This window comes from Saccoglossus kowalevskii, chromosome 7 (genome assembly GCF_978046115.1).
Source record: "Saccoglossus kowalevskii chromosome 7, keSacKowa6.1, whole genome shotgun sequence".
Taxonomy (NCBI): Eukaryota; Metazoa; Hemichordata; class Enteropneusta; family Harrimaniidae; genus Saccoglossus; species Saccoglossus kowalevskii.
This window is the reverse complement of record NC_140647.1, coordinates 25,765,695-25,781,705: the sequence shown is the minus strand read 5'-3', so window position 1 is coordinate 25,781,705 and position 16,011 is coordinate 25,765,695. Positions and strand designations below refer to the sequence as shown.

At 37.9% G+C, this 16,011-nt stretch overlaps 1 protein-coding gene across 2 annotated transcripts; it reads left to right on the top strand.

Annotated features, from left to right (window-relative positions):
* Positions 1–2,462: 2,462 nt before the first annotated feature.
* LOC144347783 (uncharacterized) lies at positions 2,463–12,686 on the top strand. 2 transcript variants are annotated; one of them, XM_085501715.1, is made up of 13 exons: positions 2,463–2,708; positions 2,960–3,062; positions 4,533–4,726; positions 5,400–5,550; positions 5,822–5,919; positions 6,934–7,179; positions 7,823–7,994; positions 8,137–8,272; positions 8,576–8,693; positions 9,087–9,272; positions 9,639–9,866; positions 10,374–10,535; positions 11,908–12,686. In XM_085501715.1, exons 1-13 carry the CDS (start codon positions 2,589–2,591, stop codon positions 12,055–12,057), a joined length of 2,064 nt encoding a protein of 687 aa, XP_085357841.1. In that variant the 5' UTR covers positions 2,463–2,588; the 3' UTR covers positions 12,058–12,686. The 2 variants fall into 2 exon arrangements, with proteins under 2 accessions (XP_085357841.1, XP_085357840.1); XM_085501714.1 differs by having other exon boundaries at positions 8,561–8,693.
* Positions 12,687–16,011: the final 3,325 nt, after the last annotated feature.

Genomic DNA, 16,011 nt, shown 5'->3' with positions numbered 1-16,011 from the left:
CGAAATGTTCCTTGAATCTGTTTATCAACGCACACAATCATGAATATTAGTTCATCAAAGTGCTCAGATTTAATTTCATTATGACATTATATTGTTGTCATTTCGTAAGACTGAGTACCGGTGGACGTTCTCCGTTGTTTTAACTAATATAATTTGAAAAATCCGTGTGTCCATTTGAACGACATTGTTTAACCGTGGAAGGTACCTTCCATACTTTCTTCTTTTCATAAAGACAAAAATGCGTTAATACAGATAATTGATTAGAGGGAAATGATGTGATTTTTTATTATTTGTGTTTAAGTATGAGATTTAGTAAGTATTCACATTGTTTGAAAATTTCGCCAAAAGGTTTAGATGATTTTCGATTAAACATTCCGAATATATATCTTTTTTTTTCGAAGAAGCACTATAGGCTTTATATATTGTCGAAAACATAGAAAAGACGATTGCACGGTGGCAATACAATTCACGATGATAAGTTTTTATTTAGAGCTGTGACGTCACGTTTCGTGTCACTGCTTAGACGTCGTGCATAATTAGTATTAATTAGCATATGATTCGTTAGTGTGGTCCCGGAATTATTACAAATTACGACTATTCTGTCTTTTTGGCATGTGATGATAAGTATATTGCTTATTCAGAGAGCTTGTTAATAGTGGCGATGTCATGGACTGTATTATGCACTCGCCTTCAGTTCGTGAATAATACTAACCCATGAATTTACTCCTAGCAACCAACTCTAAGAACAAGCCCATTATAACCTCATATCTATCAATAATATCGACATTTATTAATATTGCGGGTCGACGCTGTATTATTGCTTTTATCGGATAAATACTAATCATTTTTTTATTTATTCAAATATGTTTGTCATGGGAAACAGATAATTCTAAAGCTAAGACAGCATCACATATAGATCACCGTGGAGACGCAGAGAAAGATTGCGTTTATTTATTTCTACCAAAGAGTAATTATAATGTTATATCCTTATTTGGTTGTTATTTCAATAAAATAAATGTTTCTTTGTTACAGAAAACTGGTGTACTCGAGAGAACGATACTGGTTTTTATTTCGATATAATAAACTTGTCACACATTGACAGTAATATTTCTATGTCTCCAGCCTGTGGTGTGTACATATCAAAGCTGATCCGTCACAGTCGAGCATCAAGCTCATTTGTACCTTTCCTGCAACGTCATCGCATTATGTGCACAAAATTATTACATCGTGGTTTCATTGCTCAAAATGACAAATAATACGATTTTGTGGCTAAATTCCTACAAATTATTGTTGATATTCGAACATAATTGTCTTGTTAGAACGTAGGTTCGACAGCGGGTCGTCTGGATTTGCCCACTATGTCACTACCTGACATTACCTCTTGGAGGTCAATGCATCTTTCCCTGAATTGAATGTGTTGAAATTTGTTGTGTTTGTTTGTTTGTTTGTGCATTCTTTCGATGTCATAATGCGCTTATTGACGTTGCATATTTACATTTTTATTTTGTTACATCCATTTACAAAAACGAACATACAACCACTCAAATTAATCTTTCTTACAAACATACAATTTATATTTTTTTCTGGACCATTTTATGAAGTAAAATACTTTGTATACAAATATTGCAACTGTTTATATTTGCTAACAATTGTATTCTGTGAAAACAGTGCAAACAGACATGTATAGTAGGGTCACCAATACATCATTACTTCAGGCGAAAGTAGTTTCTTCAGGTGATATTAATAAATTTGTTTAAAACATTTTAACCACGATTCCTCCAACTTGCGAACTGAATTCTACCCACGCAACGTTTTATTTACCTCACTCAGTAAATGTGTCAACTATTCATCCATCGCCACCATATGTGTGATGTTCAGTTTAATACACTTTACTTCGTGATCGGAATACCCAACAAGAGATTGTGATAGTACTCAGACACAACGGTCTTAGTTTACACGTTCTATGTGTATACACCACCAAACCGAACAAACTCGGGAATGGTATTGCGATGAATAAAAATAAGCATCCTCTACCATTACTCACTGAAATATTGTCATGACACGTGACAGGGGTCAGATCATAGCAATTTTATAATATCGTGCTGTGCAAACAACAGTTTGTAATGTTATTTATTACTAATCTCTAATAACGTGGATGGTGTGAGTCGCGGGGTATGTGCATAATATACGAGGAAAATATGATGCAACGCACCCTGGGTAAACAACATTCTAATACAACAATTACAGTGTTGACTCGACGGATACAGTCGTACCAGCAACTCTGATCCGTCCATATACGGTGAAATGTCAGGTGGGGAAACTGTCCACAGCGCTGAAATATAATACAGTTATTAAACATTCCATTTGAAGAACAAATTTACAAATAATCCACATGAAAAGGGCTTGTCCGAAAAAGCCACCTGTCATACACGTGTTAGACTTCGTTGCGGGACGTTCGCATTACACGGGGTTTTAGCGCTGTCATTGGCATGTTATCATTTTCATATATCCCCGGCGCAGACCACATCCACTAACAAGCTGTTAACGCAGTGCCATGCAGGTGTCACTGTTCATGTAAGATAATCATAATGAGTACTGAATATCACATCATAGTCGCAACTAAGAATAGTATATACAGTGCACACGGAGCTGTCATAAAGGTTCAACTGGTTGGTACCACCGTTACCACAGATCCATTACTGTTACAGGTAATATTATCACATCAACTGACGGGTTTTTTAAATGTTCAAATGATGTATTGTGTTTTGTATTTCCACCGGACACGGAATGCACATAATGTTTTGTATTTTATTGTCATAAGCACGGTTTCATTCATCATACATCGCCTGAATCGCCTGGTCTAGCAAGAGCAGTGCTATTGGTTACAACACGCAAAGTAGAGTCTGTAAGGTTTACGATGTTGATATGAAACCAACAATATGTTTTTTGTATGTTTCAGTCCCTTCAGGATTCGCCCAATGATCCTCTGTTTCAAACCGGGAATAAAGACCACTTCAAAGTCAAGGCGCTCAATATTGAAGAAATCAAACAGATCAAGATAGGTAAAGATGTTATTGACCATATTACGTAATCACATTTTGTACCTGTTGGGCACCCCTTACCATTTTACTAATGAAACATACGTTTTTCGTATTCACTATCTGGTTGTTGTCGCTTATATGAATATTGGTGAACGATTGATCATTAAAAGACTCGTCTAATTTACATTTCACTACACGTAACATATCTCGTTATTTGCAAATTTGTATATGAGATATTGTAAAAAATGTCTTATATGACGTCATACACAATAATTGTCAGCTGCAACGCTCTTAACGTTTGTTTTAACTTTAAAACGTACATGCATGATTACAAAAACTTATTTTAGTTATATATACCATTGTACAAGGAATGTCAGTTTGGGCTGAATTGACGAATTCACATTCGAATTTCTGTAGGAGTTTCCAATACGCAGTAACGCTTACAAATCGTTATATTTGTTAGTTTCCGCGGGAATTCAATGATACGTCGTGGTGTTGAAAATAGAATGCAGTAAAAAGCTCGGAATTTGTGTTAGATCACAATCACAGTCCTTCTATAGACTAAAGAGGAATTGTGGTCCGATGTGACCGTTCATCAAAATGTGTGCGTAGTGGCGGATCCAGAGGGGGGGGGGGGGCAAAAGCATGACGATTCATATCATCTGGATTACGCATAGCTTCTCTGCGATTTACGCTCCGTATATCTTAAGCGAAGCTTGGGACCCCCCCCCCCCAATACATTTTGCTGGATCCGCCACTGTGTGTGCGTGTGGACATCGCGATGCAATGACTTACACTTGTAACCCTTTTACTCGGGTTGTTTGTACCGGTCATCGTCTCAACACTCGTTGGTACAGAATTTGATATAGAATGTGTCGTGATTTTTTTTTTGGCAAAACGAACTCGCGTTTAACTTCCATATTACTCAACCCCATTAATTAAGAAAACCATAGAAGGCCAACTCTGACGTCATACTGTCAAAGTGCATTCCATCCTTGTTTGATTCGTTGAAATGATAACTTAAAATGTGCAAATATAAAAAAAAACGAAAATATAATTTACATATATTTACATGTATTCATGGCAAGCAAAATAAAATACTAGTAGTAAAATTAAATTCTAGCGAGCATAAAATAATTGCGAATCAAAAGCAGTGCATTCAGTGCAACGACTATATAAGCCATATTTAATCGTTCTCTTGCATGTAAAAACTTGCCACCCTGGGACCTAATATCCATACTGTTCTATTACGTGACGTCACTGCATTGTATGTTTTTAATATCACCACGCGCTGCTAAAAACTATAACTATCGCAACCATCCTAAATTAAAGGATAATTTCAATACACAAACCACGAGTATGACCTTTACAATTCTGTGTATGGTACCATATGGAAAGGTCATAAATAAAGTCATTTTTTCTGTTTGTATATTTCATAGAGGTTGTTAGAGGTTGGATGCATTTATGTATTAATATATATTTTCTATCCAGGATTTGACAGCACCGGATTCGTCGAAGGCTGGACTCTCAAGTGGGTTATTGTTGAAAACGTGTCTACCAATAAAAAATTCTTTTTTGAACCAGACTCCTATTTTCGAAATTGGTCAGATGGAATTTTGAAGATTCCGGGTAAAATGATGGAAATGCGAAGTGTTGACGAAGTGGACGATGACAAGCGAGAAGAGGTAACATTTCGTTTTGGCAGCGGTGGACATTACTTGTTAAGTTTCATTATGTCTGCCGTCTGGCCAAACGTCGTTAGTGTGTGTTAACATTTCTTACAAACACCGCCATGCAGTTTTTCGATAATAGGGATTTACTGGGACACTGCTCTCATAGTTTTACGTATGTTGGCTTGTGATACCGCGAAGGTTCGAGCCATCTATGCAGTAATGCATCGTTTTCATGAGTTGTATCATACATTTTCACAATCACGTTTGATCATATTACATTGTATATGACCACAACCGTAGTTATATCCGGATAATTCATTAATTATGAATGTAGCACTAGTTATGATTCACATTATTACTTCTTAACACTATATATTACATATTCCATGGGCTTTGGACCAAACTGTTTTAACTCGAGATATTTATGCGTTGACTTATTGAACACTTTTGAATGTGAACTTCGAGATTAAAGGGCGGTAGTCGTCGCGCCGCGTCCTGTTCGATATGAGACTCATAGCGACGTATGCAACGCGTGTAAAATACATTGTTTATTTACACAAGCTGCGCTGCGCGACGACCACCGCGCTTTAAACCAGGGGCAGCTCAGAAGTAAGCGCCCTCACGATGGCTAGAAGTTTCGACCCAGTCAGTTGTCTATACCAATAATTAAGCATTTCTTTTTAAGGATGATATTGAGTTTTTAATGGGGCCTATACTAGGAATTAAATCCTTGGCAATATACGGTGAATACCAACTGTGCTGTTTAGTTGTTACGAAAAGTGAGTTTCACTCACTGCCTCAGCTGAAATACGAATGCTTGTTGACGGAGGTTACGGGTGAGTACGACTCAGAATGGCATTGCATTATGGGTAGGATCGGAAATGCATGAACTAAAACTGTGTGAAGTTGTCTTGATGTTTCAGGGTGGTCGGATGCACTCTTGAGAAAGTGGATATATTAAACACGAATTTAGAGTAAATTGTCAACGGGGTTTAGTTAGTACCGAAACAATATTACAAATAAAACAACTGCTGACCTAGTAGGTTCAGTTAGCTACAAAGTCGCACATTGAACCTATTTTGAATTGATGATTGGTTTCTTTTTAAGGCGCTACCCGTGGTGTCGGCGATGCGTCTGTGCTGACAACATGGCGGGACAGAAGGTTATGGAGATATGATTGGAGTGTACCGAGACACAAAACACAGGTAGGACAAGGCGTGCAAGTATTATTTGTATATTGGAAATAATATAATTTCCAGGCATGGCCGCGCTAATAAACTTAATACCGTATATATTTGTGTTGGTTCTCTGATCCCAACGCAGACCGTGTTGGTTTATATTCACTAACAATTCGCACCGTAAAGCCCAGTAAGTCTGTGCATGACAGAAATTCGAGTTTAGAAACGCTTGTTAGATTGTTAGAACGGTCTTACCAGCTTTTTGAATTTTTTTTTCCAGCACATGCATTCTTTTGGTATACAAATTACATAATAAATAAAGTAAAATTGTCACATAGTCCGGTTTGTTTTATAACCAATCACGAAATTCGAAAACACTGGACTTACCAATAACAATAACACCAAACATAAATTGGCGAAATTTTGCAATCAAAATAATGCATAACGGAAAGCAACTGAAAAAATTATTTAAAAAAATGAAAAACTTTTGTTGCTGTGAAATGTGTGCGTTTGTTCTTTGAATACAAAACAAATGCCGGGTTGATTTAATTCGATCTATGTAGGGAAGAGTTATCTTACGCATTTCGCTTATGGAACAATTGATAACTTACACATTATTTTGTTCATAATATTTTTCATTGTTAAAAAAATAAAACCCAACGTGGCTTTGCTAACAAATATGATAGTTGTATTATTCCTTCAAAGAAGTTACGTACTTTATACAAATGCGCATGCTCCCGGTTTTCACCTGTATGTTAGTCGTACATGTAATTCGAAGCGCAGGCGCGACTAGTATTATCCATCTAATTAATACTGCCATGTTGTCTGGCATTTTACGATTATTCCCTATTGTTATATAAATATATTTTCCAACATTGTTCAATCATTTTTCCACCTTGCCTCATTTTTTAAAGAACGGAAAAAAACACAAGAATAAATGGTTTGACCAATTAGCTTTCTTGGAGGTCTATTAACCTGTCCGTGTATGCCCCCACGATGTGTTCACAATATTATTATTATATTCCTATTTATGGTTACTAGGAAGTGGAATGTATGTACACATTGCCCGATAATCGTACGTACACCTGTGTGGTGCCAGCCATTAACGCCCCACCACGGTTCGCTCTGCTTTCCAACTCTGATATGTCGTCACAGACGGAGAAGATGAAATACATTGGTCAGGTGAACACCATGTGGAGACATCTGAGGAAAGAACACGAGAAAACTCCGTTCCATTTGCTGATTATGGCGGGTGATCAGGTGTACGGAGATGAAATAGTCACGAAGGTGTGTTTTGTTGCTACGGTAGATGACGAAGTCGAGTGATTGCGCCCCCTGTCGATTTGTTTTGTAGCTGTCGTCATAGGGCGCATCAACTTATATGATTTACATTTGAGAACGTAGATTTCAGACAACTAAACTATTCATCGATTTCTGAGTCTCGTTCGTTTGAACTTTTTGCGTGACCAAAACTACGTATAACCGTGTATTTTACAGAACGTCATTATCAATTGCTTTGTCCGATTTTACGTATTTCCCGCGCTGCTGAGTGTTCGACGTCATTTCCAACTTTGCGTACCGTACTCGGGTGGAAATATCGGTGAGAATTATGCATGTACGTTCGATGAGAACCAATACACCTTTCTTATAAATTGCGCCATCAATATGATGAAATTGTAGGAATAAAGCAATGTTATTCAAAATTACAACAATGTTTAATTGTTTCGTCGTTCGTCATTTAGAAAATAATAAACATCTCAACACTGTCCACTGCAGATATAAAATAACCAATATCGTGATGCTGTTAGCGGTTATCTTTCAACCCATTCACGTCACGGGAGCGCTATGACGACAGAGGGCGTGCTTTACCGGAAAGGTGTGGTATTCAATGTTGAACTTATGTGTTGAACTTTGTTTTATTCTTTCGAAGATGCCAAGTCTGATTGAATGGGCCAATACGTCAAAATGCGACAGAACGAAAGCAGATTTCACTGATGAAATGGAGAAAGAATGTCACGAATTTTACTTCAATTTATACTATGCTAGATGGAGGGAACCAGAACCGGCCTGGGTGTACGCACGAATACCGTCTTTGATGATGTGTGAGTGTTCATTTTACTGTTATCTCATTTCATTTTCCTTTCTTCTTTTGATAACGTAGAGTGTACGAATTCGGATGGCGGTGTTATTCCCACATAGCATAATTATTCCCCGCTGTGATTCTGTTTTTCTGTTCGTATTTAGGGGATGACCACGACGTAATTGTTGGATATGGATGCATGGTGTCGTGTCCGGTGATCGATGGCATGTACGAAATTGCCAGAAAATACTTCATTCTCTTCCAATTAAGAGGACTAAGAGAAGATAAAGATTGGAATCGGTATGATGGCGGGGTTGAATTTTCAACTGAAAGTGGCTTGGTGCCGGCGGCTGATTTGGTCTGGGTGGGGTTCAAGTTTGGGTACATGTGTGGATATATTGTTTTGCACACCAATGAGATAGCACATATTTTCTTATTCACCAGGGATAACTATTTTTGCTAATCGCCCTAATATAGCAGCACTTGCAAGGGTAGTTAGATTCCGGCAAATTGTATTTAAAATGCTTTACTGTATCACTAAACAAGATTGTTTTGTTTGATAGTGAATGATCTTACATCTGTTAAAAGTTTCTTTCTTTGCAGTTCAGTGGACCATTCGTCGTGCAGGACAGTTTGGGTGCATCCAGATTCCAGAAACAAGGACAGAAATAAGTACATTAGTCTGAGCTACGTTGTCAAGTTCGGGGACTCAGTGTTTCTAGTAAGCAACGCAAAAGTCCTGGAGGTCGTGTTGAACACGACGATGTAGATTTCTTGCTGAGATCGGACAATGCATGCATATGTTAAAATTATCCTCCAAGATTCATACAAAACTACACAGACATAACAGATACATATTTTTCTCAATTTACCATTTTCGAAAATATTAAAAATGCCTAAAATTTCATCAGCGATCAGCGATCAGTCTGTTTTTGAAGCCGCGCAATCTATGTTTATAGTTCATATTTTTAGTACCCCCTTATCGGGATGCGATCATAACCTCCGCATATTCATTGCCAGCTGTATTCCCTATAATGTTATCCCCTCTGTCAACCTCCGTCCGTTGAAGCAGCTACAGTGACATTCCCTTTAAAGTTCTCTTTATATTTGTCAGTTTTTAGATGGACGATCAGAGCGCACCTCCAGACATATTTTAAGTGCGAGATCTTGGAAGGAAATATCCCAGATATTAAAGAAGATTCATCGCGTCAAGCACTTGTTTGTTGTTGCATGCGTTCCTCCAATATTTACGAGTACCAGTCTGTTACCCAGTGCTGGGAATGTCCTTCCTTGGAGAAAGGTATATACAATTTTGAACTTTGCTTTGAAAATGATCTGGGCCCGGCCAATTAAGTTCAGTTGGGTCTTGATTGGTGATATGACGTCATATTCAAATTTAAATCGAATGGTAAATGGAGTCACCATGTTTGTTAGTGATGTACATATGACAAAAACTGTGTCTATATACTAATTTACATAGAGCCACAAGCCCAAGAGTGGGGATACTGAAGTACGATACCAGGACAGTAGGTCACGTGATCACGAGTGGCACGAGACTGTGATTACACATTTGGTATTTAGCTAATATTCGTTGCCATACAATGTGCATGTCAACTAGTGATATCGTACAAAATATTTAAAACGAAATATTTTCTATTTGTTTCAGGAATGGGAAAAAGATCATGCGGACAGTTGGGACGCCATGGCGAATTTTCAAGTTGAGCGCATACGATTATTTACCATATTAGCAGATTTCTCACTCAAGAAACAAACACGAGTATCGATACTCTCAGGTGACGTCCATGCGGCTTGTTGGGGAAAGCTGCACACAGAAACTGGTGTCGTCATCAATATGCCGACTTCGTCACCAATGGTGGATCGACCACTGTCATTGGTGGGTACGCAATACTGTCGACGTCATCAGAGTCGTCGTCATAGTTCAGTGTAGTTTTTAGAGAATTCAGGTGCACACTACAACTTAAGTTGCATGTTGTAAATATGTTATCAGCACACATTTACGTCAGCTTCATTCAGATGATACTCATAATCGATGAATGGACACCAAACTAATAGTTTCATATTGTTTGCAGTTCGTTCATATAAATGGCGCCCTCTAGGGACGACGCGTTGACATAAAAGGATCGGTCACAACGCTGATATTGTTTTAAGCTGCAATCACCAGTTAATGAAGAAGTAATGAATGGATTTTATATATTATAATGGCGAATGACTACTGACTGTTTAGACGATTTTGTTTTCAGTTCATTGTTCTTTGAACGCGACGACGCTAGAGGGCGCAACATATAAGAAAGATACAGTCTATCAATTCGAGATTGTGATACATTGAACACATTGACACAACTCTAAATAATTATAAAGTGTTCTTCTCTATACCCTAAAGCTCGGCACCATGATTGGTAAGCTGACAACTGGTGTCAAAAATATCGATGTTCCCGGTCACGGCAAATCACTGGCTAGCCTGATTCCCATTGGTCAAGAGAAGAACGCGCCCATTTTATTGGATACGAACAACTTCATGACATTTACCCCATGTGATGACAAGGTAATAAGCTGACATCAAACCCTCCCATTGGCTGGTAGTTAATGAGATCGGCCATGGGACTAACCGTCAACTTACATCACCGAAACTATGAGTGATTGTCTATTGTTTTGAAATTGTAGTTTATCGTGATTTTATAAAAACAACAACAACAACAAAAAAACAGTGACCCTGACTGCAATTTTCGTAGATTATTGCATTGTATTTATGCGCAAAAAATCATACGCTCTTGGAATAATTTGTGGAATAGTCGACGCTATGTATTGATGTCTGTAGAATCTGCTGTTATCACCCCCACACCGAAACAGCCACTTTAGATCCAATATACGCACCACCATCACAACCTACAATGTAGCCTCGTCCTCGGAGTTATAACTCCTACACCTCGAATTAGCCTCGGCACGACCGTGACTTAGCTTTGTTTAACACGTAATGATAACCTAAACACATGCGATGCCATGATTCCCATATCAGATTTGAAATATAAATATGTATAGAAACCTCGCCACGGTATTTGGAACGAGGGGGTGATGGTACTTTGAAGGCCAAGCAGACCCACTTTCTGTCTTCCCGTGGCGCCCGTCTGTCTGTCGCACGTCAAATGCACCTGCGTTACAATTAAATCGATGACTTCGAACAGGACATGCCGATGGCGAGAGAAATTGAATATGTGGCTTATGTTACTCGAAACTAACAACACGAGAAAATAACATCTACGAACAACTTGACATATATATATAGAATTTAGATAGATCTGGCGGAGATGCTGAATTTTTCGAGTTACGGACATCGAGTTAAGAAAACATCGAGTTACAAAAATGACCACGCCCATATTTCAGAAACCACGCCTACTTTTGCGAAACCACACCCAAATTGCAACTCTATGTTCAATTAACAACCAACAGAACTTCGAGTTACGGGCAACCTATGTTTTTATTTTTGTTAAACGTCCACATTTAGTAACAGATAACAGTTAACCGAACTTCGGGTTACGGGCAACATGGAATTTTTGTTTTGTTTAACCTTGTATATTTCCCGTTATTCGAAGTTCAGTTTACAGTTAATAAACATTCGAGTTACTAAATTTAGATATTAAACAAAAATATATGTTGCCCGTAATATGGCGGGTTTCCATTCTCTCTTCACCACGAACAGTATGCGGTTGTTCTTTTAATTGGACATCGAGTTACAATTTGAGCGTGGTTTTGAAAATGTGGGCGTGGTCATTTTTGTAACTCTATGTTATCGTAACTCGATGTTCGTAAACTCGAACAATTCAGCATCTCGTCTGGCGCGTTGAATATTATTATTAGTGATATTCTGTTACGCTGGGTAGAACATTTTTAAGTAACATCATGTTGTCTTTCTTTTCCAGGGTGAACTTGCCTACGAAACACAGGTCATTGCCAGAACTAGCATGATATTCAGCGATAATACAACCTCCCCTGCGGTATTTACTAACTACATTCGACCATTTCGCCTTGATATGCCTACAGTCGACGTGCTCGGTTGCAGTATCGTGTGATTGACGTCATAGAGTTGGCAGTGTCCCCGGGGTAGTGATTTACTAGATGAACTCCTTTTAAACTTTTCCGTTTTGACATTGATCTGACAATCTTCTGTGGCGAAGAAGGGCGCCACCAGCAGTCGTGACATGATTTCGCTATACTATTTACCGACGTATTTCTTACATATATATTTATGTAAATACTAGATATTTATTCAAATTCTGTTATTCAAATACGCACTGAACATCCAGGTCTGATTCCCTTATATTCAATAACTTCTTACGTTTAATTTATAAAATTCGAAGAATTATATTGAACATTGTGCACGTTTTATTGATTTTTATTGTTATTGCACCCAAGTCTATACGTGTTTGGGTTGGCCGGTCTGCTCTGGTAATATACATCAATTCAGCCTTTCATTAACTCAGCAATACATTGAATGCATGTTCTAGATATTGGCGGCCATTTTATTGACATCCACGCCTCTTCCAGTTTATGCAAATGTATAAGAAATCTGCATGTTAACTCAAATAAAAAGTACTGTACTTATTTATCTTGATTTTAACAACTTCCACTAATGTGTATACATTATTTTTCTACCGCATTGCGGCGTTTATTCAATAAATACATTATTTGCAGCTCATAATGTGCTTTCCTGTCACTATAACCAGTCAGTGACATGTGTACGTACTAGGACACTTGTTGATTATACGTGGGTACCTCTTCTCGGGTGCGAGCATCCGGGTATTTTCACTGCTTGGCAACCACGGCCGGTGGAAAGAACAGCGGGAAACTCTTAAAAAACAGTGCTTTGGGCTAGTTGTTGAGACTATCCTGAACAGTGTGACAAGATTACCCCTACATGTGCAACATATAGAAATTTGGTTGTTCATGATTGTTTCATAGTTGAGATTGAGCTGTTTTCTCCGTCTACTTTCGCTGTTTTCAACGGCTCTTCAACCGGCGTTCCACAGCAGCTCTCACAGAGCCCATAGTAATACATATTGAAGATAATATTTGGTAATCGTAGTCCTAAATAACTATTAAAAATAGCTAGACGTTTCGAGCAATGGCTCTTTATCGATAGCATAGAAGCAAGTGTCACCATAGTAATACATGGTGCAGTGGTGAGCGTCTTAGCAACGTGGAACGTTCTGTGACGTAGCTCCGTTTCCGAGAATACTATAATTATAGGCGTGTTATGAGGTGGATTATTCGCCCCTCTCTGATGCTATTCAATCTACAAAAAATTGTCTAGCCTTAATTTGGAATTTAAGTACAGTTTATTCGTGAACAATAGTAGACAAATACAAGCCATATATTTATATCATGATTGTAGTGTTATTGTTGTTGTAGCATTTGTACAAGTTTCTACAAAGTAGACAAATGGTTATTACTAGCCGTAGTTAATGTTGCTAAAATATGACTTATAAAGAATGTTCGCCGGTACCTACATACAATGAGTATTTTTAAAAATATTTTAGATATTGTCAGAGGTACATTACTTGGGGTTTGCAACGCGCATAGTACTGTATGGTGACATCATGTCAAGATCCCATTCAAGTCTCATCTCGTAAATAGCGAGACTGGTGCTACGACCTTCTGACATGAGATAGGCGGTTTGTAATAAAATAATAAAACACGTATTACCACATTCATAGTGAAAAAATGTAATACATCGAAAATGTAAAGAAAATATAGTTATCGTAATCCGTCATATCGTGAGCAGCTATTTTGATCCACCTGGACATTCCAGTATCCTAGTTACCTCGGGCATGCGCATTCGAATTTTTCTGAGTTGGAACACTTATGCGAGAGCGAGATTGAAACGGGATCTTGGTATCATGTCACCGTAGTTGCAAACCCCAAGTAATGTACCTCTGATATTGTATATTTCACTAACTAAAACTTGTTTTCTTGTAGCACACACACGCTATACATATTCGTGTCAGGTGATAATAAACCATGCGTAATGCGCATGCGCTTTGAATTGATAGTGCGTACCTGTAACCACAGTCCCTCTATCCCCGGTCTGGAAACGGTCATTGTATTAGGTGTGAATTGGCCTCTTTCACTGGTAAAGGCGCATTGCTCAAATACTCAAAGTCAGGTCATTTCAGTTTCAGTGAAAAAACTTGTTGACATGCAATTACAAGAAGTTGCACCAGGTACTACCTGTATATTTTTAGAGAGGTTTATCGCATTTTCACATTGTAGATTTTAGAGCAAATCACACTTTCGCACGAATCAACTCTATGGTTTTCTTAGACGATGTAGCACATACATATACCACGCTCTGGAAAGCTCTATGTAATTACTACCATATCGCCAGTGACTGTATCATGCATGTCACTTGGCGGTTCTGCGTGACTAGTGCAATATTACAAATAATGTGCGTTCTGCTCAACAAAACAAGGTCACGTGACTTCACGAATAACAGATTTGACCAAAACGTTACCATGTATGTAAATTAAGGCGTCAAAGTCGTTAGTTTACACCGGAAATTCAACTTTTAACTCATAATCTCTACATGGAAATTAATTACACTAGTCTTTAAACATTTAAACACCTCTGCTTAAATTGTGACTACTAGTATTGCACCCCGTGTCTGATTCCCAGATTAACCGAAGTACATAAACAAGGCAGAATTGTATAGTTCGGAAAAAAAAAGTGTCAACAAACAAGCTACTCTCTGATTGGTCTGTTTGTTAGATTTTAGGGTTGGGTAGTCAATCAGGCAAGTATCTTCGCCTGGATTCGGATTTCCGATGACACATAGATCTGTGCAATATCATCCTTTCCACACACTTCGTTTATTTCGTATCGGTCAAGGTCTTGTTTCATTGTCAAATCCCGTGCGTAGATTTATACAATCAGTTTTGTGGATTTCCGTATGTAGTGTACTTATGAATTATTAACAGGTTCATTGACGGTAACCAACTTACACGGCCTTTGCGTTTTTCGTTCGCTCGGCGTTCATTGACCCTATCCCTGTGCTATTTTTTTAGGTCAAACATTATGGGATATATGAAATTAAACACGACTATTTATTTCTCAGTCTTAATGGAAACAGTCCGCCCCCAACGAGTATACGCATGACGGGGATCGTCGATTTACTCTAGTACATTAGTATACCGATAACATTTTACCGTGTAGGCAAGACCATCTACGTTTTGATTTTGTAATGACGGTATCTTGAGATGAATGAAATGCTGCCCACTCCATTTTGACTCATCTGTTTTCATTTAAACGTTGCGTACACCGGCTGTAACCATGACAATAAGACATTATCATCTAGGATCACGGATAACAAATGATGTATAGAGAAATATAAATGATGATAATATTACTGTGGAATACTTTATTTTCGCTGGAATTTATTTTCGCTGAAAAGGCTTTTTGGGCGTTTTGCTTAGAATTTATTTTCACTGATTTTTGATGAGATTAATGTAAAATATAGGAAAAAATGTATATTCACCGGATTTTATTTTCTCGGAATCATCCCTTCAGCGAAAATAGCGAAAATAAATTCCAAGCGAAAATAAAAGTATTCTACAGAATATTATTGAAAATTCAAAATCTTAGATATTGATTACTAATTTTGAAAGGACAGAAAACCCGCCGAACATTGTGTACTCCGTCAGTGACGCCTATAGTCGACAACAAAATTGACGTCAATCCTTTTCGCCCACCTCTTTACTTGTATTAAACGGACCCCTTAACTTGTAAGAATGTGTAACACCTTCGGTATATTTTTTGAGAGCTAAGACATATATTAAACTGAATATACTCGTGTATATGTCCTGTCAGTATTTAATGGTATAGAATAAAATAGCGTGGTATTTATGGTAAATATTGGTCGGCAAATGTGAAATCAAAGACTGGCATGTTAAAGATCTTAGAAATTGCCTTCTCGCTCACATTTTATAACACCATACCTAGGGAGTCTCATCTAAGGTACTCTATGATGA

Bases quoted from the DNA above. Each gene is read 5' to 3' on its own strand.
- LOC144347783 (XM_085501714.1), top strand. From the start codon at position 2,589: ATGAGTACTGAATATCACATCATAGTCGCAACTAAGAATAGTATATAC. The intron at 5,551-5,821 runs GTGAGTACGACT...TTTCTTTTTAAG, and splicing joins CTTGTTGACGGAGGTTACGG to GCGCTACCCGTGGTGTCGGC. The intron at 5,920-6,933 runs GTAGGACAAGGC...TATGGTTACTAG, and splicing joins TACCGAGACACAAAACACAG to GAAGTGGAATGTATGTACAC.